The sequence below is a fragment of the Notamacropus eugenii genome, chromosome 5, assembly GCF_028372415.1.
Source record: "Notamacropus eugenii isolate mMacEug1 chromosome 5, mMacEug1.pri_v2, whole genome shotgun sequence".
Classification (NCBI taxonomy): Eukaryota; Metazoa; Chordata; class Mammalia; order Diprotodontia; family Macropodidae; genus Notamacropus; species Notamacropus eugenii.
The window spans coordinates 426,710,301-426,737,112 of NC_092876.1; the positions used below are offsets into that span (position 1 = coordinate 426,710,301).

The 26,812-nt window shown below is 39.3% G+C and overlaps 1 protein-coding gene across 3 annotated transcripts in view; it reads left to right on the plus strand.

Annotated features, from left to right (window-relative positions):
• Positions 1–25,692, plus strand: part of EPCIP (exosomal polycystin 1 interacting protein) — a 39,956-nt gene extending 14,264 nt beyond the window's left edge. The window contains exons 1-3 of one of the 3 annotated variants that reach the window (XM_072615066.1): positions 6,123–6,479; positions 10,133–17,141; positions 25,044–25,692. In XM_072615066.1, coding sequence (XP_072471167.1) covers positions 10,179–10,868 — 690 coding nt within the window. In that variant the 5' untranslated portion in view covers positions 6,123–6,479; positions 10,133–10,178 and the 3' untranslated portion in view covers positions 10,869–17,141; positions 25,044–25,692. Of the gene's footprint in view, positions 1–6,122; positions 6,480–10,132; positions 17,142–25,043 lie in introns of those variants that run through there. The other 2 variants (XM_072615063.1, XM_072615064.1) reach the window with 2 other exon arrangements.
• Positions 25,693–26,812: the final 1,120 nt, after the last annotated feature.

Here is a 26,812-nt window from a genome sequence, read left to right on the forward strand (position 1 = left end):
ATTTGTTTGAAGAACACATTTTTGTGCTACTTGATGAGGGAAGGATCCCATCCTTCTTGACCTCTCTGCCCCCTTTTCCACTGTTAATCATGCTGTTCTCCTCAATATTCCCTTCTTTCTAGGTTTTTGCAGCATTGCTATCTCCTGGTTCTTCTCCTCCCTGTCTGACCCCTCATTATCAGTCTCTTTTACTGGATGTTTATCCAGTTCATACCCACTGTACAGATGATTCTCAGTTCTCTTTATAAGACCTAACCTCCAAACTGGCATTGTCAATTTGTTATTAGACATCTAGAACTGGATGTTCAGTAAACATGTTAAACTCAACATGTCCAAAACTGAACACAATTTTTCCTCTAAATCCTCTCCCCTTCCTGAGTTTCTTATTACTGTTGAATAGTTTCTATTTTCTCAGTCACCTAGGTTCACAAGTCAGGTACCGCCCTCAATTTCTCACTCTCATCTCCTATACTGAATCTGTTGCCAAGGCCTATCAATTCTACCTTCCCAACATCTCTCACATATACCACCTTCTCTCCTCTGACAGAGCCTGCGTTCTGGTGTGCACCTTCATTGCCTCATTTCTGGAATACTGTAACAGCCTTTTGATTGGCCTTCCTGCCTTAAGTCTCTACATCCCCCCCATTCAACTGCCAAAGTGACTTTCTTAAAGCCGGGATCTAAACATGTTATTCCCCTACTAAATAAATTCCTGTGGTGCCTTTTTACCTCCAGGATAAAAAAAATCACCCGTTTGGCATTTAAAATCCTTCATAACCTGATTCCTTCCTTTGTAAGGAAGGTCCCTTTTTATGCCTCTGTCTTCTTACACTTTACTCCCCTCCATATGACCCAGCAACACTGAGTTCCTTCCTGTTTCTTACACATGTTAGCAGCGATTAACCTGGATTGTTACTGCCTGAAAGCAAGGTATGTAATATTTTACCCCTCCCCCAGGGTTCTCTTGCACTCAAGAAAGGTTTGAGGATATCTAGTCTTTATGTCAGTGACTCAAGCTCCCACTTGCTGTGTCCCCACAATTTTAGGGATCCCCTGCCTCCATTCCATTTAATCACTTAATAATTAGATTAGCTTTAACAAAAGAATGTTTACTTCAAAGATACAATAAAAACAAACATACAACTATCCCAATATGTAGGGGCATAATCCTCCCCTACACCATGTCAATCTTGGCACCCTCAATTCTACCTCATTTGTATAAACAAGTTGGTGCAGTGGGAGTCAGTTTGCTAAAGTGACCGCACCCGCCAAGATAAAGTGTGGACAGACAGTTGAGCTGGCTGATGCAGGAACTTCAACCTGAGAGGGTGTTGGGGTGCCTGACATAGTAATAATGGCAGCAACTGCAGTGAGAGGAAAGTGAGCAGCGCAAGAGTAGGATGGGGCAGCAAATCACAAAGAAAAGCTGCCCCTGAGGCCCTTAATTGGAATCACACTAAAGCAAGACTGTGACTCAAGGCCTTGTGAGTCCTGAAACCTCAGTGGAGAGGGAGTTCAATTGTTTTTCCTGTTTTATTCTTTTTCCTAATAAGTCTAGTTCTTGTGAAATATTTGTGAGACTTATAGAATATAGGGGAGCTGCTAGGTGGCACAGTGGACAAAGTGCTAGCCCTGGAGTCAGCAGGACCTGAGTTCAAATTCAACCTCACTTACTAGCTATGTCATCTTGGGCAAATCACCTCCTTGCCTCAGTTTTCTCATCTGTAAAATGAGCTGGAGAAGGAAATGGCAAACCACTACAGCTCAGCGATAGGCTCTAGGGATAACTGAGACTCTCAAAGTTGTAGGCTGAGGGCATTTTAGTTCTCCTCAGTGACAGGTCCAGGGAAGGTCGCAAAAGGGAGTCTTGCCTGTAGTGAAAGGAGCAGCAGCCCAGAGTCTGAGAGGGCCCATGGGAAAAGGCTGGGCTATGTGATATGTGAAGTCATGAAGAGTCAGACATGACTAAAACAACAGAACAACGAAAACAGTTCATAGGAAATAATAAGAGAGCAGGAGCAGAGCCTTGAGAAACACATAAGCCAGGTTTTTTTGGGGGGGGGGTTGTTTTTTTATGCTCCCAAGGCTTACCCATGGTGATAAAGGAACCATTCTTGGGGATTCACAATATCAAATCCAGTTCAGGTGCTCTCAGACCTGAGAGGCTGAGTCATGGCTTATACCCAATACTTAGCTGCAAATGTTTAATGTTCTTTCTTTTTCCCATCCTCCTTTGGGTCACATTCCTCCACCTTCAGCCTCCCCATAGTGGTCAGGATTCCCTTCTGCCTCTTCAGATCCCTCTTCTTCCTCCTCCTTCTTCTTCTCCTTCTCCCTCTCCTCCTCTTTCTTCTTCTTCTTCTTTTTCTTCTTCTTCTTCTCCTTCTTCTCCTTCTTCTCCTTCTTCTCCTTCTCCTTCTCCTCCTCCTTCTCCTTCTTCTCCTTCTTCTCCTTCTTCTCCTCCTTCTCCTTCTCCTTCTCCTCCTTCTCCCTCTCCTCCTCCTCCTTCTTCTTCCTCTCCTCCTCCTCTTCCTTCTCCTCTTACTTCTTTTTCTTCTCATTATTAAAGGAATATTTTATTCTCCCTGAAAACTTGGAGAGCATTTCTCCAACCTGAGAGGAATTTCATGCCAAACCACTACAGAAGTTCAGTCAGTCTGTAGATCTGACAAATATTTCTATTTCTATTACTGAAAGTGTCTCTTATCATTATAGAACATGACTCAAACTTGAAAGCCTTTGCATCACTAACACAGCTGGGGAAGGCAGCTGTCCTTAGAACAAAATATTGCTCACAATATAGTTTAAGTGTGAGTGTGCATGACAGTGAGATGAAGTCTACACACTGGAATTGAGCCAATGTGCATTTTAGTAGGAGCTGTGCCCCATGGAGAATGTGTGGGCACACAGATATTACTTATTGCAAAATCAAGGATTAAACAGCATTTTTTAGATAATATTTATATCTGTCTCCAAAAGGAATGTTAGATAGGATGGGTTCTGTTTGCAGGAAGATATTACTTGTAAGGAGATAACTTGTCAAAGGGAGGATATCATCTGGACTACTTGTCTAGCAAAGAGATGTGAAATTCTCAGGAATAATGCTTTGAGATAAGCTCTGTTTTACTCTGAAATGAAAAACTGAAAGACATAGCTATGAAATTCCAGACTTTCTTTGCCCCCTTCATATCAGAAGTAATTTTTCATTTATTAGTAGAATAGTATTTGGGGAGCACCCCAAATGCAGAATCTGGGGAAAAGCAATAGGACCAAATAGACCCTACCAAGAAGAGGGATTGGAGCTGTGCTCAAAAGCAGACCTCCTAAGCAACCCCAACATTCAGGCTAGAAATTAGTTTGATATTTAAAAGTAAAGGAAACACATAAAGGAGGCAAGTAAAAACTTTTAAAATAGAGGGGGAAAGGGGAAGATGATCCTTTCATGAGATTTGACTTCAGGAGGGAATAAAATACACACTCAGTTGGGTATGGAAGTTTATCTTACCCTACAGAAAAGGGGAGAAGGGGATAAGAGAGGGGGGATAATAGAATGGACAGCTGATTGGGAGAAGGGGTAATCGGAAGCAAACACTTTGGTAGAGGGACAGGTCAAAGGACAGAATTGAATAAATGGAGGGTGGAACAGGATACAGGGAAATATAGTTAGTCTTTCATAATATCACTGTTATAGAAGTGTTTTGTATGACCACACATGTATAACCTCTATTGAATTGCTTGCCTTTTCAATGAGGGTGGATGGGGAAGGAGGAAGGGAGAGAATGTGGAACTCCAAGTTTTAAAAATGAATGGTAGAGGTTATTTTTCATGCAACTAGGAAATAAGATATATAAGCAATGGTGAATAGAAATCTATCTCACCCTACAGGAAAATAGAAGGGAAAGGAATGAGGGGGGTGGGAATAGATTAAAGGGAAAGGCAATCAGAATACATGCTGTCCTGGGGTAAGGGTGGGAGGACACAAGGAGAAAATTTGAAATTCAAAATTTTGTGGAAGTTAATCTTGAAAACTAAAAATAAATAAATTTATATGGGGGGGAAAGCAAAGGAAGTTCTCCATTGGAGCATCTCAAGAAGAAAGTCTTGGAACAAGAAGTAGGGAAGGTTCATGGAAGCAAAGTCTTTGTAGATTGTTCTAGGAAAAAAGAGACTTTAAAGTCTTCCAAGGGTAAGATGAACTTATACCATAGAGACCAGGGTCACAGAGAAAGGTTTTGAGAATGCCAAGTTCAACATACATTTATTCAATTCAACAAACATTTATCAAGCCTATTATATCAAAGTCCCTGCCCTCAAAGAATGCTCATTCTACTGAGAAATAGAAGAGGTACACAGATAAGGAAATATATGGTCATTTAAGGAGGGAGAAAATACTAATAATAGGTGGATTAAGAAAGTCTTTAAGCAGGAGATGACCCTAAGAGACTTGAAAGAAGCTAGGAATTCTTTGAGGTTTTTTTTTTTCATTTTTCTTGCTATCTTCTGTTTTTATATCACTTTCACTTCTAAATATATCACTTCTTCTTCCCATGCTCAGTAAGCTGTCTCTCAGGAAAAAAGAGCTCAGACAGCACAGTTTCTACAGAGCATTGGTCCCATCATGTTCAAAGGTGCCAGATGTGGCACTATGGTGGAGATGAGTCCTAGTCTCAACTGTCACTAGACTGGGTCCTGAAGGTCCTCAGGTTGTTCATGCTGAACTGGCTGCAAAACTGAGGACTGATTAGGCTTTCAGACTCCCAGACTCCTGGACCATGGGTGGCTTGATCTCCTGACCTTTCAAAACTCAGAAAGCTATAGCCTCCAACTTTTTTCATCTAAAATGAAAGAACAAATGCCAAGGCAAAAAAGTAAAGCCTATATTCACAGGACCAAATGTTGATCTTGGAAGTAGAGAGCACATAGCCACTACCCTCACAACATTGTCTTTCATCAGATGCAACCAGACAGGAAAGAGCCAAAACTATAAGAAGTCCTAACTCATGGAGAAAAGGGCCAAGACCAACTAAGGTCTTTTAAATATCTTTTGTCCCCCATTTCCAATTCCAAAGCCACAGAAAATCAAGAGACATCGATTCAGTGTGTAGTTAGCAGATTGGAACCAGTTACAGACCATTTACACAAGCTTCTAAAGTCTGTCTAAGGCATTCCTATTACATATCTTCACAATTTGTCTGGAAGCAGGCTCTTCCATGTGGGGAACTGCATCCAGATACTTTGTGTATGCCCATAGGAATGAGGCCCATTTGGCCAATCTCCCAGTATATAACAGAGTAAAAAAGAAACAAAAAAAAAAGAACTGTTCAGTAAAACTACCAGCATATCCATAGACATTCACAGCATATGAAATACTCCATACTCATATTCTCCTATTTCTGCAAAGAAAGAAAAGAAATGGCTTTTCTCATTATCATTACAGTTACAAAGTTTTCAGTTTAGTGCTTTTTACTCTTTATTGTTGTCATTATATGTTGCTTTCCTGATTCTGCTTACTTCACTCTTAATCAGTTCATATATATTTTCTCAGACTTCACTCAATTTTTCAGCGATCATTTCTTACAGCATGGTAATATTACATTATATTCATGTATCACAATTTGCTTGGTTGTTGCCCAGTCAATGGACATCTATCTTATTTCCAATTCTTTGTTATCACAAGAATGCCAGTATAATATTTTGGTGTATGTGGGACATTTCTTTCTGTCTTTGACTTCTTTGGTGAATATTTTAACAGTTTAGCACTGGGGGGGGGGGGGGGTTCTCTCTAAAGAAAGTAGATACATGGCTCTTTCTTAGTATAATTCTAATTTGCTTTCAAGAATAGTTTCACCAATTCACATACATAGCAATATATATTTTTGCCTGCATTTATGCAGTTCCTCCAAATTTGCTATTTTCAATTTTGTCATCTTTATCAATTCGTTGGGTATAAGATGTTTTGATTTGCCTTTCTCTTATCGCTAATGATTTGGAACAATAGTTGGCAAAAATTTTTGAGAACTATTTGTTCATAACTGTTGGTCACAAAGGTGGAGTCAAAATAGTGGAGTAACAGAAAGTAGAGGCAACCTCCCTCACCATACCTTCTACACAAAGAGTTAGAAAGAATATCAGACTGACTTCTGATCAGAAAACTCAAGAAAAAGTCACAATGGATCATTTTTTCTAGCCCACAGTGGATTAGGGAGACAGATCCAGGGACACTGAGGACCAAGTCTAACCAGGAGTTGTTGTGCTCATCCTGCATTGCCAAGGAAGACCACGCCGTCAGAGAGATGATGACATGACTTGCACTTGACTTTGTTTTGAGTGAGGGAGAGCTGTACAGGTCACCAGCCTCACTTCTCCTCCAGAGCCATCTGAATCCAGTTACCAGATATTCATCAGGATGACCAGAGATGACCCAAGATGCAATGGGAGTGGCCCCTTAAGGCCAAGGTCTATGTACAAACTCACTTAGGGTGAGGTAACACCCATTCACTGAATAGGCCTCTTTAAGAAGTAGCCAGGGGATGGCCCCTTTAACGAGGCATAGAAAAAAACGACTTCAGGCTGGGAGGGGAGCAGCAACAGTTACTATTGATAGTTACTGTTAAGCCAGGAGGGTCCAGAAGAGAACCCATAGGCAGGGGCCTAGTGTCCTCCAATGTATGAGCTTCAGAGTGCAGTAGGTTTAAGGTTTTGAGAAAGGAAGGGAAAGAAAGGGAAAGAAAATGAAGGGAAAGGAAAGGAAGGGAAGGGAAAGGGAGGGGGAAGGGAGGAGAGGAGAGGGGAAGGGAGGGGAGGGGAGGGGAGAGGAGGAGAGGAAAGGAGAGGAGAGGAGAGGAGAGGAGAGGAGAGGAGAGGAGAGGAGAGGAGAGGAGAGGAGAGGAAAGGAATCTAGCCAGTAAAACCCAAGTTAACTGGGCATCTTCTGGCCATCCAAATTTACCTTCCTTTGGAGAGGAAAAAGGAAGGGGAGGGGGAGACAGGAGAGGAGGAGCTGAGTTACCCAGCTACTTGGGTCCCCATTCAGGCAGCTGTATCTACTTACAGATTTTGTGTTCATCCTGCGTTGCGAAAGAAGACCATGCCATCAGAGAAATGATGACATGACTTGCACTTGACTTTGTTTTGAGTGAGGGAGGGCTGTACAAGGTCACTGGGGGGTGGGGGGGAAGAGAGAGAGAAGTGTGCAGAACCTAGCCTTCATATAACATACAGAATCACAAAGCAGGGCTAAAAAATAAGCAAAAAAAAAATAATCCTATATAAAAAGCTGTAATGGCAACAGGGAAACTCAAGACACATAGAAGATAACCACTCTAAAACATCTAGAAGTAAAGGCCTAAAGAAAAATGCATCATGGACACAAGTCCAACCAGAATGCCTAGAAGAGTTAAAGCAAGAGTTTTTTTTTTAAAAAAAGAGCTAAACATGATTTTAAAAAGCAAATGAGAATTGAAGAGGAAAAATGAGAAAAGAAATAAGAGCTATATATGTAAAAAAAATAACAACTTGAAATAAAAGGTATAAAAACTTTACTCAAGAAAATAATTACCTGAAAATTAGAATTTTCCAAATAGAACTTAATGATTCTATGAGATATTAAGAAATACTAAAACAAAGTCAAAAGACTGAACAAATGAAAGAAAATGTAAGGTATCTCATAGAAAAAAAAACCCACGTACCTGGAAAACAGATTTAGGAGAAATAATTTGAGAATCGTTAGACTATCTAAAAGTCATGATCAAAAACAAAAAAAATAAGTTTAGGCATCATATTTTTAAGAAGTCACAAAAGAAAGCATCTCCAATAAGAGCCTCTTTTCTCAAATACGTAGAGAAATGAGCCAAATTTGTAAGCATACAAGTCATTCCTCAATTGATAATGGTCAAACAATACGAACTGGCAGTTTTCAGATGATGAAAACAAAGCTATTTATATGAAAAAAAGCACTCTAAATCATTATTTATGAGAGAGATGCAAATTAAAACAATTCTGAGGTACCACTTCATACCTATGAGATTGGCTAATATGAAAGAAAAGGAAAATCATAAATGTTGGAGGGGCTGTGGGAAAACTGAAACTATACATAGCATAATAGGGTTCTGAGGAATGCCCAGATCACCTGAGATGGAGTCTCCCCATATGGAGGATAAAAAGGTCCTCCTACCTCAAGTCTCTCCCCACTTGAACCCATCCTCTATTCAGCCAGCAGTGATTTTCCTAAAGGACAGGTCTTAACCAAATAGATTATATCACTACCAACCCCACTCAGTTAACTCCAGGGGCTCCTTATTGTCTCCAGGATCAAATATAAAATGCTGTTTGACATTCAAAACCCTTCATAACCTAGCCTCCTCCTCCCTTTCCAGTCTTCTTACAGATTACTCCTCAACACATAACTCTTCAGTCCAGTGACACTGGTCTCTGGGCTATGCCATGAGCAAGACACACTATCTCTTAGCCCTGGGCATTTTTATTAGATTGTAAGACCTTGAGGGTAGGGATCATCTTTTGCCTCTTTTTGTATTCCTTAGCATAGTGCCTGGCATATAGTCTTCACTTAATAAGTGTTTATTGATTATTTTGTTACGTTTTATGTTTGTTTTATAATGTTTATTGATTAATTAGGGAGCTGCTTTTGGTACAGCATTACATTATCCTTTTCTCACAATCATGGAGACTTTGACAGGAAACCTGTTCCTTCTAGGTTGCCAGCACTTTTATAAACAACAAAAATGACAATTATCTTATAGAACAACAATTAATAACTTATGAATGAAAGTCAGGGAAACGACACATCAACACTACTTTCATAGTCTTCACAAAAATAATTGTCTATCAGTAGCAAAAATTTATGCATGTTTATATATATAAATACACATACACACATACATATATATACATATAGATACACTCTCAACCAATAAACTGTAATGTCAAAATTTTTGCTGAAAACTACTCAGAAATAACACTGATCCACAAAAACTTAAGAACAACATTTTAGTAGATGTAGTCAGGAAAAACTCATGTTCCTGAATTCAAATCTGGCCTCAGACACATACTAGCTGTGTGACTCCGGGCAAGTCACTTAACTCTATTTATCTCAGTTATTTATCTGTAAAATGAGCTAGAGAAGGAAATTACAAAGTACTCCAATATCTTTGCCAAAAAACATCCCAAATAGGGTCACAAAGAGTCTAACACAATTAAATTGATTGAGTAACAATAAGGCTACTTATGACCCAGTAGATAGACAGATGCTGTGTAGTGTATATGCTATGTGTACAGATAGATATATAAACCAATGCATGATATTATTGTGAGACAGGAACAGTATGGGTAAAGGTAATTATGATTTAATTATCCTTTAATTAGCTTTGTCATTGTTCATTTATATACAGTAACAAATGTAAGCTATTAATTCAATCTACCACTTTCAATCTTTAGTCAGCTTGTGAAAGCACCAAGTAGATGGGTGAGCTAGATCATTAGATAACACAAGGGGGTAAAAAAAATGGAACCCAGGTAGAAGAAAAATAAGGGTGAATCAAGTTAAAGTTTACCATTAACTAAACATTTAATTGGTATTTGTGGTACGTTGTCTAATATTTAACAATAGGGAGAATGTAGGGAACAAGATGGATTCAACAAAAAGCTGTGCTCTAGATTTTGTAAAATCCTGTTTTAAGAGGGCAAAGGGGGAAGAAATGAGTCCATGCTTGATGGATCAAATAGTTACAAAACCTTAACAATTGGATGTCTGAAAAATGCGTTACTCATATAGCTACAAATCACTCATTTTTCCTACAGATAATAAAAGCTTCTCTCAGCAGTTACAAGGCAGACTTCGGCTCTGGCATTCTCTCTCCTTCACTGGCACATTTCTTGCAATGACAGCTGCTATCAGTGGGTGGTGTCCTGGGCTTTGGGAAGGCACAATAAAGTGGTTGTAATCCTGTGTATGTTTCTGGGAAAAGCCCTTTGCCTGTGGTTTGGTATTTTTAGTATTTTATGCCCTTAATAGAACCAGAAACTGAAAGCCACAATTGGAACATAGGGGTTTCGTTTTTTCAAATTATTTTCTTAAGAGGAATTTGTAGTGACAAGGTTATTTGTTTTCTCCCAGGTGGTTGGCATTGGCTTGATTCACCGAATGAAAGACAACCCAACAAATGAGTGCCACTGTCTTATCTGGGAAAAAGATGGCTCTGCCCTTTGGACAACAGCTCCTTCTAATGAGCTTCTTTAGCTTCTCTGCATACAGCAGCTTTGTAAGAGGTCAAAAGAACAACACACTGATTTTCATTAAGGAAAACACCATGCGAAACTGCAGCTGTTCTGCCGATATACAGGATTGTGATTACAGTTTGGCTAATCTGATGTGCACTTGTAAAACTGTTTTACCCTATACAATAGAGCAAGCTACTTATGACAGTGATCTGACTATCTGGTTCACTGACACCACTGCATTGGGCTTCCTACTGAACTTTACATTGGTTAGGGACCTGAAGCTCTCCCTATGCAGCACTACTACCCTCCCAACAGAATATCTGGCTATCTGGGGACTGAAGAGACTTCGAATCAACACAGAAGTCAAGGATCAGTTCCCAGAACAAAGCTTACTGATACACAGCAGTGGTGACAGTGATTTTAAGGAAGATAAGCCTAAATGGCCCACAGACAGGCAAACATTTTTCTATGTCTCATTCCTGGATACAGCTCTTTTCAATGGGGAATCTTCTTTGAAATCATACAGCATTGAAAATGTTGCCAGTATCACAAATGACTTCCCTTACCTTTCTTACTTCAAAATGTTTTCCATCCCAAGCAACAAAAGTTATATTGTTACATTCATTTACTGATATTGTATTGTGATCAATTTCAATGGATACATTAACAAAATATGATTAATCTGTATAAGGTGTGTCATTAAGGGATCTCTGACTTTATAAATACCCACTTACGATTAACCCCTTCTTTCCCTGCCAAACCACCAACATTTCCTCCAACCCATACTACCATCAGGCTTCTGGGGAATCATGAAACCGCAGACCTGGAGCTGAAAATTACTTCACAGGCCATCTAGTCCAAGCCCTCCATTTTGTAGATGAGTAAAAAACCTAGAGAGGTTAAGTAACTTGTCCAAAGTCACACTGTCAGTGTCCAAGGTGGAATTTGGACCCAGGTCTCATTTGATCCTCAAAACAGCCCTGGGAAGTAAGTGCTTTCATTTTACAGCTGAGAAGATAAGTGATTTGCCCAAGGCCTCACAGCTAATGAGTGTCTGAAGCTGAATTTGAACTTGTGACTTCCTGACTCCAGGTTCTATCTACTTCCCCACATAGCTGCCTCTAACTGCCTTTGGCTCCAGAGCCCATCCTCTTTCCATAGTACCAGACTTGCCATAGAAATCATTTAAGGCAATGAGAGACTTTTTTTAGAGACTATTTTTTAGAGATTACAGGAGTCTAGAAATAGAGAAAGAAAAGAAGTTATGAAAAACAGAAAGGGCTTAGAGAGTTGAACCAAGAAAGAGACTACCAAAATATACTTTAAGAACTCTTCCACTCTACAATTTCTAACAGCCTGCATTTCCTCTAATTAGAAACAAATTTGGATTTACAAATTCCTCTCTTAAAAATGCTGGGACCAATGCACCAATCACATTTTACTGTGAATAGCGTGTTCAATCAGATTGCTTTCATCCTAATACCTAGCTAAAAACAGCTGCAGTGAGGGAAAGAGATGGATCTTGGTGCAAGAGAGGTAAGTAGTGATGGAACATAATGCACTTTGGAGATTAGGGAAGGATTGGATAAAAAAGTCAAAGTGGAGGCTCCTTGAGGTCAGGGACAACCTAAGAGGAAGGGCAGTAGGAGAGGAGGGAGGCTCAGAGGGAGGTGGGAAGATGCCCAAGGCAAACTTTGGCCAGTTAAACATTTTGCCCCAGGACTAGCCCCATCCAAGGAAAAAATGGAAGAGGATCTCTTCTTCCTTCCCCTTTCATCCTATATCACATGACCAAGAGACTCTCAGAACCAGTAAGTAGGGCAGTCATATTTGTATGCATTAGAATGTAAACTCTTTTTGAGAAGGGTTTTTTTTTCATTTATTATATTTGTATCCCTAGCACCTAAGCACAGTGCCTGACACCTAGAGCTTAATAAATGCTTACGGAGTGTTTGATTATGTACCATGGTTTGGCAGTTTAAAAAAAAAAAAATACTGGAGACCTATGGTACTTTGCCTCCCTGGAGAAAGCTCCACTCAGAGGCCAGCCTCTCATGATTTGTGACTGCCTGCCCAGACTTCTGGGTCAGAAGGGACCCTGCCATGCTCCACTGCACTTACAATTCAACTCCCCAAAAGTCTTTTCCTCCTGCTTTCCCTTGACAACCTGCTTGCCTTGCCCCTTTTGCTTTTCAGCTCCCTTTTATGTATTGTTCTCTCCCCGAAAGAATGTAAGCTCCTTGAAGGTAGGGATTATCTTGTTTGTATTTGTAGCATAGTGCCTGACAGAGTTAAGTACTTAAAAGATTCTCTCTCTCTCTCTCTCTCTCTCTCTCTCTCTCTCTTTCTGTGTGTGTGTGTGTGTGTGTGTGTGTGTGTGTGTGTGTGTATGTGTGTAAAGAGGCAGAGAGAAAGTGAGAGAGAGAGAGAGAGAGAGAGAGAGAGTATGGAGGTACTGGATAAAACAAATCCCAAACAACTTACCAAAGAAAATTAAGTTGACTATATCTCAACAGGCAGAAAATTGCTAGTTATAGATGTGCAATATCAGAATCAGCTGTCTCATATGCAGTCAGATCACAGACTAAAAAAATAAAGATCAAAATTCAAAATCAACAACAAATAAAGCAAGAGGTTAAAGATGAGAAGACACTGAAAATACGTGTAAAACTTAACAACTTGAACCTATTAAAACTGATGGTAGGAAATGGGAAATGGATAAAGGAAGAGATAGATACGAATTTTAATTGACATCATTTTCTGCAAAATTTAACTGCCATAAAACAATTACAGTGACAATTAGGCTAAAAGATTTCAGAAACAACCATTTATTATATCTTCACCAATCAGGCAGAAGTGGGGAACCAAAAGCAAAGTCAATTTATACCATAAATTGATTTGCAAAACACTGCCAAGTAGGATGGTGGAAAATTATGAGCAATATCACTTCAAAAATTAGTAATAAATAAATAAATAACAGAAGGGAAAATAAGTCTACAAAAAACCTTGGCATGAAACCCAGACGAGCCACATCATCCCAAGAGCATACAAAGATGAAAATAACAAGATGACCACAAATAGTCATAAAAAGGAACAAATTGTACCACATTTCTATAGTGATCTATTTTAATCATCAACAACAGATTAACCATAATTGGATTCTAACACTTTAGTCCCCAATGTACTATATGTAGAAATGGCACTTAAGATACATTCGAGAATAACCAGACCAAACCTACATGTATGCTGAAGAAATCAGTATAAGAAAAGGACATAAATTTTAAAGAACTGAGGAATTATTTTCTAAAATAGTTCAAGGAGAAAATAGCAAAAACAACCAGGAAAAAAATGACATCCAGTAATAATATCCAAAATGCCAATCAAGACAACAATAACTACTGATCCATATGGCTACTTTCTTAGACTTTAACAATTTGATGAGAATGATCTACATATGTATTAAAGGACTTACTGATTTAAAAAATATATGTGTATATGAAGGAAAGGCAAGCTTTCACTTAGAACTCTACAGCAGACCACATCATTCTGGTCTTAAAGGTTAAGAGAATACAAAATCCCTCACTAATAGTGAATGAGTTTGTTGTTTGTTACAAAAAGCATCAGGGGGAAAACCCAGCCTAAACAGCTATCCTCATCAATATGTTAATATTAGTCTATGATACAGAGATAAATGCTTGCCAAAGGTGCATACTATTACAGAGGACTTATTATGCAAGGTCTAAATGGAAAAGTGATGCCTTATTGATGGTGGTCTTCCATGCATTCCCTTTGGAGATGCTACTATGTTGAATACATCAAGTCCCAGAATATTACAAGGCTTCCTCCAAGATATCCATGATTAATCAAAAGATTAACCAAACAGTTTATACAGGAAAAACTAAATGGGCAAAAGCCAGTCGTTGTCCAGATTATGGTATGTATTTGGATGGCAAATCCAATTATATACATACATATGTATATGCACATAAAACTATATGTACATATAGTTAGTTATATATACATAAACACTGATATATACACACTGGTGTGTCTTTATCTATACATATATGTACCATATATGTACCTATCTATACATATATGTACCTATTTATGTTACTTTCAAAGAAGACAGAACATGACAGGGTGATGACTGGCATGTGAATTGGATTTAAGTGAGGCAAAGCCACACAAAGTTGTCAGCCTCACTCTCTTCCAGAATCATAAGTACAGTGGCAGGACAAAAGTCAGGATGACTGGCAATGGATCAAGATGCAGTGGATAACTTGTTATCTTCAATGTGTGACCAAGCTCTAAATGTTCCACTGTGCCTGCTTCCACCACCTTCTTAAATCTAGAGTCTGGACAATACATTAAACAATAAATCAACTCTGAATGTAGCATTTGTGGCTGTTGGCACAAATTGTTCTCATCTGCCCATCCCACAGGAAGTCTTCACATGCTTGGGAGAGGCTAACCACCCCCAATAACACACCAACAATTTTGAGGTCTATCTGTTGCCCTCAACCTGGTTTAGCCCCGGGTGTGGCCACCGAGCATGCTATAGCTTCTTGGAGCCACAGATGAGAGCTGGGTGATCAGTTGGACACCAAAGGTAGATGAGCAGCATCGAAAAGGGGTTGGCAAGTCCTGAGACCAGAGGTACTAGTCCTACTTGAACACCCTTTGCCAAGAAAACCCCTAATGGTGTCACAAAGAATCAAAAACAACTAAACACGAAGTGTGCATATTCAAACATACATTGTGTGTGTGTGTGTGTGTATGTGTGTGTGTGTGTGTATGTCTTTACTCCTTTGAGACCTATGGTCAGATTTCCCCAACTTGTACTCTTTGAACTTGGAATCATAGGTTTTAGATCTCGATTTGATATGAGGTCATCTAGTTCCAATGGGTCTCAAAGATTTTGGCTCCTTTATACTCTTAAAAATTATTTCAAAATAATTTTAAACTTTTCTATGTGAGCATTTACATCTTGGAAATCCACAAATGCTACATTCAAAGTTGATTTATTGTTTAATGGATTGTCCAGACTCTAGATTTAAGAAAGTGATGGAGAAAATGTCAGTAATGAAGATTAAACTTAAAAATATGCTGTATACACTTTTTTAAAAAAGAGAGCTGGTTATTAAACACTTATCAGCACACCCTTGGTTTTATTGTATTAGAAATTAAAACTATCATTATGAAAATAGTTTTAACCTCAAGGACTGTGTAAGGACCCTTGCAGTCTCTGGACCACATTTTGAGAATCACTGCCTTAGTTTATCCCCTTCATTTTGCCAAACGAGAAAACTTAAGGCTTAGAGAGAGTAACTTAATCAAGGTTACATAGTAATGCAATATCTTCTCATGGGTTGGGTCTTCTGAAAGAAGTCCAAGTTCAGGATATTCTATGATTCTGAACTCCGGAGACTATGGATCACAAGCCTCCACAGATGTGTCTACCTTCAACAGTTAGCCAGGTGACACAATTAGCTCAAAATAAAAATGTTTACTGAAATCATGGAGCAGAAACAATAATCTAAAGCATTTCTCTTAAAAACCTGGGACATATTCTGCCACAAATACATACATGAGAACACACATGTATGAATATAGTAGTATAGAGACACATCCTTAGAAATACGTGTGGTCAAGCAACTTATGCCCCTAAGGCAAGAGCCTAACATCTTTTCTTTCTCAAGCTCTTCTCACATTGCTACCCCCCAGGCACAGTGTCTGCTGAGTAAGTCACTTATTTGGGCTCCCTGAGCCCACTCTCAGCAATGTCACACCTAGACCATCTTTGGGGTAAGTTGCTCCTCTGAAAGACAGTACTAGTTGGCGGTGGGGGGAGAGGAAAAGCCTGATTCTCACCAAGAGGCAACAATATCCTCCCAAGAGGATAGTTGCCTCTTTTGATCACCAGGGATGACTCTCTCTCAACTGACTGGGCTCCTCCTGTCTGTACTGACTTACTAGAAAGTATCTGTTTGCAGAGCTGGCAGTTATTTTAAAGCAGGTACATAGCTGATCCTTCAGCCAATCAATGGCTAGCTACTATAGTGGCCCAGTGCATAGAATGCCAGACCTGGAGTCTGAGAGATAGTTTAGAGATAGTTTATGCTGCAGTCTATAGCCAGAACACAGTCAAGGTAACTAGCCCATGGCAACTGAATTATTAGCCTTGGCCCCCTTAGTACCAAGTTCTAAGTACCAAGCTACTAGGTGTGATCAAGTGGATCCTTTTAAAAGGAAACCAAAGAATTAATGCATGTTAGCACTATGAGGGACTTTGAAGATCTAAGCTCACCTTACAGATAAAGAAACTGAGACCCAGAAAGAAGTTAACAAAGTTAACTGTTAGGGGTGTAAGCTCAGTTTCATGAGGACAGTCTCAGGCAGGTAAAAGTGAGGACCTCTAAATCTTAGAGTTCTCATGAGGCTCCCCAGGGAACAGCTGGGGATTGAGGCGAGAAACACAGGCTATATCTTGTGTATTTCCACCTCTTCTCAGTTGGAAACTTGCTGGGGAAAGCATCCCACCCTTGAGATTGGCCTGTGGTCTGAGCACACCTGTTGTTGACTAGCTAAGGACTGAGAGCAGACATGGTATTCACGTGCAAACTATGCGGCTGGGAGAGCTTAAGTAGGGACAGGAAAGCCTGAAGGCGTTCTTTTGCACTGAGGGGCCCTTAGAGGGAAGAGGGTCCCTCCCCTCTTCTGCTCCCATCCTCTTGCTGTATGATCCTTGCCCCTTGGGAGGAGGAGGATTCTTCTCTCCTGAGGAAGAATTCACCCTGCACATGTAACTAAGACCCTGAATAAAGCCTAACCCTTGTTCGACTCTGGAAAGTCTCTTCTCTCAACACGTAAATCCAGCTGATCACCGAAGACCTGGACGACAGGTAAGAAGGCTCGGGTAGTCCATCGGCCTCTAGGCTGAACAGTTAACATTAACAAAGAAGTAAATATGGTCTTCAGCTGCATGAAAAGACCTGTGACTTCTGGGAATAAAGCAGCAACACTGGTCAGATCACAACTAGAATACTATGCTCTTTTTTAAGCACCATAATTTACAAAGGCTGGAAGGCATCTAGAATAGTAGAAGCAGAATAGAGAAAGGTCTCAAGTGCACGCTATATGAAAGATTTATCGCCAGGAAATGGAGATGTTTAGCATCTAGAAAAGAAGACTCAGGCTTGACAGATGTCTTTAGCATTTGGAGGGCTGTCATGTAGATGAGGTATTAAATGTATTTTCTTGGCCCCAGAATTAGAAGCAATGAATCAGTGGAAGTTACAGAGATGCATATTTAGGCTTAATGTAAGGAAAATTTTCCTAAAAATTATAACTATTTCTAAATAGAGCTGATTGCCTTATATGATGTTTGAAGGAAGTTTGGATAGCCACTTGTCACTTATGTTATAGAATGGATTCTTTTTGGGAGTTGGGTTGTATTTCATCACCCCTTCAAGCTACAAAATTTTATGACTCTGAACTGATTTACTCAATATCACACAGATGGGAAATAACAAAGCTGAGATCCAAACTCAAGTCACCTGACTCCAACGTCAGGGTTCTTTCACTATACTAATCATTATTGTTTTGATTGTATAAATATTACAGTTATTATTCTTGTACATAAAGTTGCAACAATAAACGTATGGCAAACACAAAGTTTCCAGTAGACAGTAATACACAGTGGACACAATTTGCAAGTAGAAAGTTCAGATGTTAATTATGGAGCTGACTTTGAACCTCTCCTGTTATACACAAAATAACAATTATAAAACTATTGCTCACATTTATATGGCGCTTTAAAGCTGAGAGGATGCCTTTCTCACAAAAACCTTATGAATTGGGCATTGCAACTGTTATAATCCCTAATTTACAGATGAAGAATCTTTATTATTTACTTAACTATGTGTCAGGCACCGTGCTACAAGCTATAGATACAAAGAAAGGCAAAAAACAGTCTCTACTCTCTAAGAGGTCACAATCTAATGAGATATATAACATGTAAACAGCTATGTACAAACAAGATTATAAAATGGAGATAGCCAAAGTAAGAGACCCAGCCAGGTCCAGCCTAGAAGGAACCAGTCTCAACCTAAGCAAGCCTGTCTCCTCAGTAATTTCATTGGTGGCCCAAAGACAGCACATCTCACCAAAGGAAGAGGGCTGGGTTTTTTAGGTTGCAGGGTGGAGTAAGGCAAGGTAAAGGAGATAGTATCTCAACCCAGTTTTAGGTCTGTGTTTTCCTCAGGAAAACTCTCAGCAACTCTCTGATCCTAGGAAATCTTGTCTTTCTCCAGGAAGAATTACCTTCCCCGGCTTCTCAAGCTTTTCCATGGCCTAGAGAAAAAAACTGGAGGGAAGGTCCAGTTTGTAAGTGCTGTGGGCTACCTGTGAGAGGAGAGGAAGGAAACTTCAAATGTGTCAGGCACCTGTAGTAGATAGGTTGTCTCTGAAAGGGAGAAATGCTTCATCAGCCCACAGAGTTCCCTCTCAGCATTATCTGCCCTCAATGGAGGAGAAATTGGGGTATGGGTGGGGAAAGCAAAGCATAACAAGGCAGAGGAATATGCGGGCCCCTGATGGAGAGCCATGCTGTCCTGGGAATCTTTTGACTCCCCAGTCCCCAAGATGTTTTTCCCTAGAAGTTTGACCCTCCCAAATTGCTTTGACCTGAGGAGATTTCTTCCTTGTTTAATTGCATATCCTCAGGTTTGAAATGAGGGACTACTTGTCTGAAACGTCGAGTGGCCTGGTGTCCAAGTACCCTAAGAGTAAACAAATATCAGCATCTTGGCCAGAAATGCTAGAATGACAGTCTAGAGAACTGGGTTTGAGTCTCTGCTCTGACACTGATCTGGGCCTGTTTCCTTCTCTGTAAAATTAGGCGTCTGAACAAGGCAATCTCTAAGGTTCCTTCTAGCTCCAATAGTCTGTGAATCTATGAAACCAGGCATCCACTTGACTCTGTCTTTGCTCAACTTCAATTACAGTAAGAGTTGAATGAGCCTTGTGACCTTGGACAAATCAGTTCTCCTCTCTATACCCTCAGTTATGACCTTGGTAAAATCAAGGACTTTGACAAAATGATACATAAGATCCTTTCTAGTTTTATGATAGTACTTAGTTTTGGTGATGAGGAGGAAAGGAGATTGACTTCAAGTCTCTGTTAGCTCTCTCCCTATAAGCTTGCCTACTTATAAAGTTATCACTCCCCCAGGGATTACATTTCTTGCTTTACAAATGTAAAGAAACACATGACTTCAGCACTTAGTTATCAAGAGTAAGTAATTTAACTTGGAAGCTAGCAAAGGGGCAAATTCCTGGGGGTGGGGTGGGCAAAGGGACTGGCATATGATGGTGGAAGTTGGAAGGCAGCCTCTTGGGTAGTGACCTGGGATCTTTGTCCCCTTCCCTGGGGTGGTACGTACCTTCCTCCAAACTAAGGGTCTTATCATTTGCCCAGGCAAAATCTGCAGTGCTGGTTTCAGGCACATTTGCTAGTAATAGCTCTGGGTTTATGTGTTTCCATCTTTTAATATCATCTTCATAACTGTAGAATCATAATCTTTTAGATGGGGAAGGATCCTTAGATCTGCACAACATTTTTTCCAATTGCCTGCTGTACATCTCAACTCAGATGTCTTACTGATAACTCAAATGCAACATGAGCAAAACTGAATTCATCATCTAATCCTCAGTCAAAACCCAACTCTCTTCCTAACTTACCTTTCTGTTGATTCTTGAATAATCCAGATTCAAAACCTTATAATCACCTTTAATTCTTTTTAATTCCTCCCCCAATCCAATAAATTACTAAGTCCTAGCAACTCTTTTTTATAATAGCTCTCACATCTACCCACTCTTCCCTACTCCCACAACAATTATCCTTGATCAAAATTTAACTGCCTTTCAATCAGGCCTATTACTAGCTATGAGCTGAAAGACTTTGGTGTATTTTATAGAAAAATGAAGGCACTATAGTGTTCAAATGTTTACCTCTTTAATTTGAGAGATTTGCCAAAACAGTTCTTTATTCTCTTTTATCTCCTATTTGCCATAACTTTTTCTTTGATGTCATATGTAATCCACGGCCCAGAACCTTCAAATCCTGACCCCAAAAGATCGCTTACTTTTTGGCTTATGTTTCCACTCAGAGTTTATTCTGAGAAGCTTCTGAATATGAATCATGTATAGCTTTTGTATTGGCTTTCATAGATTTGGGTCAATTAGGTTGCCCAGTTCTCATATATACACTCAAGGGAACAATGGTAACAGATGTAGGATAGCCTACATTTAACCTATCAGAAAATGCAGAAGATTAAAACAGCTTAAAAGAATCCATAAACAAATACTGTTATCCTTCCACGTTGCAATTTCCCCCATCATGGTTTCTATATATCATAGGCCAGCATAATGGAAAATTTGGGGGAGTTTTGCAGACACCACAGACAATATGTGAAGGCCAGCAGACAACACAGAAAAAGTTTATAAACTCAGAAATGCATAAAATATATGTATAGTATTGTATAATAGCAACATATTTTATCTTTCAATACCATAATAATTCAGACTTTTTCTCTGGTATGAAGGGAGGGCAAAAAAATTTCATACATTGTCCAATGGGGGTATGTCCCTAACCTTCCTCTTCCCCCAATGTAGAAGTGATAACTGTACTGAAAAAAAAAGGAACTCACAATATCTACTAACAATGGACACAGATTTCCCTCTTCTTTTCCAGTGTCCTTCATACTCATCCCATCCTATGCTTTGAACTCTGCTCAGAAGGAAACTGATCTTGGGGTCACCAATAGAGAAATACCCCAGTGAATCTCCCTTTGCACTGTCAGAATACCAGTAACAGCAAAATTAAGCCAACGTTTTTGCTCCTCTCTGCCAAGGAAGTTTTGCACAGGACAGGCATGGGGCCCATCTTCTCAGATTTGCTGCTAGCTAAAATGCTAGATCTCAAGACTGAACTGCCTAGGAAATACCCTTTCTCAGGCTAGAAGGGTAGACCCCTAAACACTTGGGTTAGGCAATTGCTAAAGCTAGCACTGTCCAAGAAATCACACCTCCTCTAATTAGGAGTGAAGGATTCAGGAATGACATGTCTATAAATGTCCTTTCCCAAGCCACCTGGGCAATGTATGTAGCTCCTATGGAATTCTCTAGGATAATCCCCCACTGCCAAGTCCACTTTCAAATCTATGACATTTGTTCTTGGAAAAGAAAAAAAGAAAAAGGAAGTTTTCTCAGGCTTCTTGACCAAGCACCTATGTCAGTCTATTACAAGGCAATCACTAAACTCTTGGGATGGTGTGTGTGTGGGTGGGTGTGTGGGTGTGTGGGTGTGGGTGAAAATCCTCTCCACCCCTGTACTCTGAGGAACTCTGCTGAAGATATATGATAAAGGTGAAAGGACAAATTCCATTGGCTCCTTTCTATAGGCCATGCCCTGGCTACTTCTTAAACAGGCCTATTCAATGAATAGGTGTTGTCTCACCCTCGGTGAGTACCTGCAAAGTTACCTTGGCCTAAAGGACCCAAGGTCTCCCAGTGCATCCTGGGTCATCTCCAATAATCCTGAGGAATATCAGGTCACTGGATTCAGATGGCTCTGGAGGAGAAGTGAGGCTGGTGACCTGCACAGCACTCCCTCACTCAAAACAAAGTCAAGTACAAGTCATGTCATCATTTCTCTGATGGCATGGTCTTCTTCAGCAACAAAGGATGAACACGATAGGCCAGGAAAAAAGAGGTAGCTACTCCCAAGAGTCCAAGTCAACCAATTCGTTATGGGGCAGTCCCGATCACTGAAACCTATTACCTAGAAAGCATCAAGAAATGGCTCAACTTTGGGCATCCCCAATTATGAGACTTACTGAGATTTTTCCCCCTCTTCGCCTTTCCAAGGGACCAATGGTATGTCCAAAATCAAGAGGGAAAAAGAAATAACTTCTCTAAGGCTTATCAAATTGGCTGGGGAAGTTCCCTGACCAAATCCTTACACATATGTTAAACATATTCAAGGTCAATCTTTGGATTCAGAAAAAGCAAAACAAATGGTTAACCTAGAATTATAACCAAGGAAAAAATTTTAAAAAGTGTTGACAGAGTATGTAGCTGGGTTTAATTGCTACTGAACTGCCAGAAAGACCTGGCTGGACATGACTGGTAGGTAGTCTTTGGAAAACTGTTGAGAATTGAAAAGATACAATAGTACAGAAGACGGCCAAATGTTATCCAAATGCTTCAAATATGGAAAGAGGGTGGATCCTTCAAACTGAAAACTGCACAACTTGACCTTGGACCAGCCACTATCCTCACTTCAGGGCTCAGGTTTCTTATCTGTAAAATAAGGCTGGACAAATTCTCTGCACTTGGGTGCAGAGGTGGTGGATTCCATGGACTCTAACATTACTTCTACCTTCAAATTAATGATCCAGTGATCCTTGATTACCTCTGAAATCCATTTTAGCTCAAAAGCCATGATTATATGATTCGAGGAAAAATTTTTAGAATTTATTATGAAAGAGTTTGTGAATATTTATTAGTCAACAAATATTTATTATGTGCTTGCTATGTGCTAAGACACTGGAGATATAAATATAAAATTGAGAGACCCTGCCCTCAAGGAGCTTACATTCTAACTGGGGGATGCAACACATAAAGAAGGATGGCCAGGAAAGGGAACTTTGTACAGGCTCTCACAAGGATTGTGAATGAAGCCACAGAGAAATATGAGATTTCCAACAGCAATACTATTATTTGTTTAATTATTGCTCCCAACACATTGGTAAGAAATGAAAGGAGGGAGAGAGGAGGGGGCAAATACAAAAGATTCACACTCAACAGACCCAGGTATTTTGTTGGATGACTAGAATGGGATATAAACCTGGATAAATATGCTGTTTCATCAAGAATATTATGCCACATGACCCTTCTTTCTTTTTTTTTTTTTTTTGACAGGATTAGACCATGAGACTTTAGATTTAGTAAATCAATTTTAGCAAAGTACTTGACAAAGTCTCTCTTCCATTCTTTTGAACAAGAAAGAAAGATTTTAACTAAATCAGTGGTATTGAATTCAAGCAGAAATAGATCCCCTCAGGTCACATATTGACTTTAAAAAATAGCAAGTTAATATTAGCTGTGTTGTATTATGTTTTCATTTGTTACACATTGCCCAATTACATTCTAATCTGGTTTCCTCAGAGTTTTGTGAGCTATTTGTCTGGGAATTTGACATCCCTAGACTCTAGATAATGAAGGTATACTCTGAACTTGTTGAATTAACAGATCCAAAGAGTAGTTGTTAATAAATGGACATCAACCTAAAGGAACTCTCTAATGGAATTCCCAGGGATCTGTCCTTGCTGTTCAATCTTTTTTTTTTGTTGATGACTTCAACACAGGACTGAATGGCATCTTTTTTAAACGCGTATGTGACACAAAACTGGAAGGGACTACTAACATTCTAATTCCCAGAATCCAATATTAATAAGTTACAACAATATGGTAAATTTAATAAGTGGAATTAAATACATATATAAAAATATCTGTTGTAAATACTACCATTTATAAAAGAAGTTTAAAAAGCACAAAAAACATTTTAGCTGATAAATATATGGTCTCCTAAACAAAATGACATGATAGCAAATGAATATAGTGCTCTTTGGGGTTGCCAAAGAGATAGAGATACTGGATATGGATGACTTCTGATCAAGAAAAAATATTCACAATTTAGCCCATCCTGTTCCCAAGAGAGAAGATAGAAGAGAGTAGTGCTAGAGGTTTTCCTGCCAGAATCAGAGGATTGGGTATAGGACCTTACATAAAGCAGAGCTGTCAAGACCACAACACCAATAGCTGAATCAGAGACTGAAAAAAGTGCTCCAGAAAACTCTGTAAGAAGACTAGCCATGGTTCCTGTAGCATGTCTACAAGGACAAGCAAGCTACAGCACAAGGGCTTGTGTGATCAAGTCATGTGCCTGTCACAGAAGAGATGCTGGGTTTTGCTGAGATTGTTCAAACTGTTGAGACCAAGGCTAGTAATTCCTCATGGTCCTCTTCTCTTTTTTGCACCTCTCCTTTGTGGGAGAGCAGGCATATTATCCCCAAAATACCATTTAAGAGTTTTTGTTAGCTTTATATTTCCCTTTTGTTCTTAAAGCTTGTTTTCTAAGATAAATGGGCACTTAGGTGGCACAGTGGATAGAGTGCAAGGCCTAGACTCAGGAAGACTCATCTTCCAGAGTCCAAATCTGGCCTCAGACACTTACTAAGTGTGTGAACCTGGGCAAGTCACTTAATCCTTTTTGCCTCAGTTCCTCAACTGTAAAAATGAGCTGGAGAAGGAAATGGCAAACCACTCCTATATCTTTTCCAAGAACCCATGAAACTCAAGAAAGTTTACCATGACCCCAAATGGAGTCATGAGGAGTCAGACATGACTGAAATGACTAAACACAGAAATTCTAAAATAAATATGGATGACTAGTGCATCATAGAACTATACTTTTCAATACTCAAAAGTATCAGAGAAAAGAAAATGTGAAGGAAGAAATAGATTTCACAACTTAAACACATATTGCTAGGACAATTGTTCAGGTTGTAGGCTCAAACTGGGGGGTGGGGGGAAGGGATGATTCCTTTTTTTTAACTTCCCAAAGAAAACTTAGACCTGGATCTTCCTAACAAAAGGTTTAATAGCTTTGGTTGTAGGCATCTGGAATTGGATGAGATGTGGTACTCCACCTACTTCCTCTTCCCATTGCTTTCCTACAGCCCTCTTGAAAGGAAAACCAAACTATTCCTGAGTGGAAGAGCCAAGAGAGTTTGCTGAAGTAATACCCAATGGAAAGACTGAGGAAGTACTTGGGAAGCAATGATCCAAGATGGAGTTCATTGGGAAGCCACTAGACTTCTTCAGCATAGCAACACAACACTCCTACACCCAGTAAAGTGGGAACCCATCTTGGATTTCTTCCTTCTCTGTTCTGGAAGCTTGGATATTATTATATTTCCTATTTCTTGTTGGGGTTCTTTTGGTTTGTTTTTTAAACCAAAACTTTTTTTGCTTAAGTACTGGATATTCCTACTTACAAAAATTCTATCTTAAAAAAATATATTTTGGAGTGTGTTATTTTAATTTTCCTTTGATGCTTTGAGTTTAGAGTAAAAATTATTTCTATTTTGGGGAGAATTGCTGTTTCCTGAATTTTATAATTTTGATACACAACTCATTTCTTTCTCACTGAGATTTTACAGCCTAAGTCTTCTAAAAACCCTGTTTCTATTTTGGGTTTACTTTTTCTACATTCTGTTTTCTAGCTTCTCATAAGTATTTCCCTGTATTATATTCAAACTGTTATATTCCTATGTCAAATTTAAATATGAAAGTCTGCTGTTCAATAAATGGTGCCATTAAATGTGATTTAGTGCCAGTGTTAGTGTTAAATGAAATACTAGTGTTCCATTGCTACTAATTTGCATATTTGCTTCACTATTACTTGCTTTGTGTCATTTGCTTAGATGATTGCCTTACTGTATCACTGTTGTATGTCTGGTTAACTGCCACATTGTAGATTGTTGGATACTGCCATCATGGATCAATCTATTGAACAGCTGGGATAAAAAGAAAGCAGTAGAATCAAGAGGGATTAAGAACTATTATGAAATTGGCAGGCATATGATATAGAAAAAGGGAATAAATTAATAGAGTGTCTCAGAGGACTATTTCTGAAGCCAATAGGAGGCATAAGATCTGCCAAGTTTTCACAAGTCTAATGGCAGACTTGTTTGTAGAAACTTAAGCATCATAGTGATAAAGAAACAGCTGGCCAAGCATGAACTCCATTCATTGAATCTACATTTCAGCATAGGAGGGAAAAGCCCTCAATTATACATAACATGAGTTCCATAATTCAGAGGCTGATAGAGACTGGGACAGTAAGACCTGAAGAAAGGAAGACAATCAGAGGGACCTTCTACATCAAAAAATATTAACAACCCAGTTAAGAACTTCTACAGAATGTAGCAGATTTTGAAATGCTGCTAGAATCAGTGAGCATAATGGAAGGTAATAACAAAGCCAAGTATTTCCACTAGGAAGTCTCATCTATAAATAGCTCAGGAAAATATAGTACTATATGAGCTACATATACAGAAAAGAACAGCCATACCAAAGATAGAGTCAAAAAAAAGGAAAGAACCCTGGATAAAACCAATACTTGGAAAGCAATGAGACAAAGGAATAGACCATGTTGGGCTAATATACAAACATCACCGTCAGTAGAAAAACAGAATGGTTTTTCACTATAACTGGGGGAAAGATTACTATATGAAGGACAGATGCACTTGTGAGGAGAATAAAGCCTTGATGCTGTAGAAACTGGTATCTTCTGAGACCCAAACAAAGGAACCAGGTCCTGGGAAGGAAGTGACTCTAGAGCCTGAAACAGTAAATATGGTTTCATCACTCATTCCTTATGGGTCTACTCCATCTGAACTCCTAGGGCTCTGAACAAAGGGAAAAAGAAAGATTGAGGATGTAA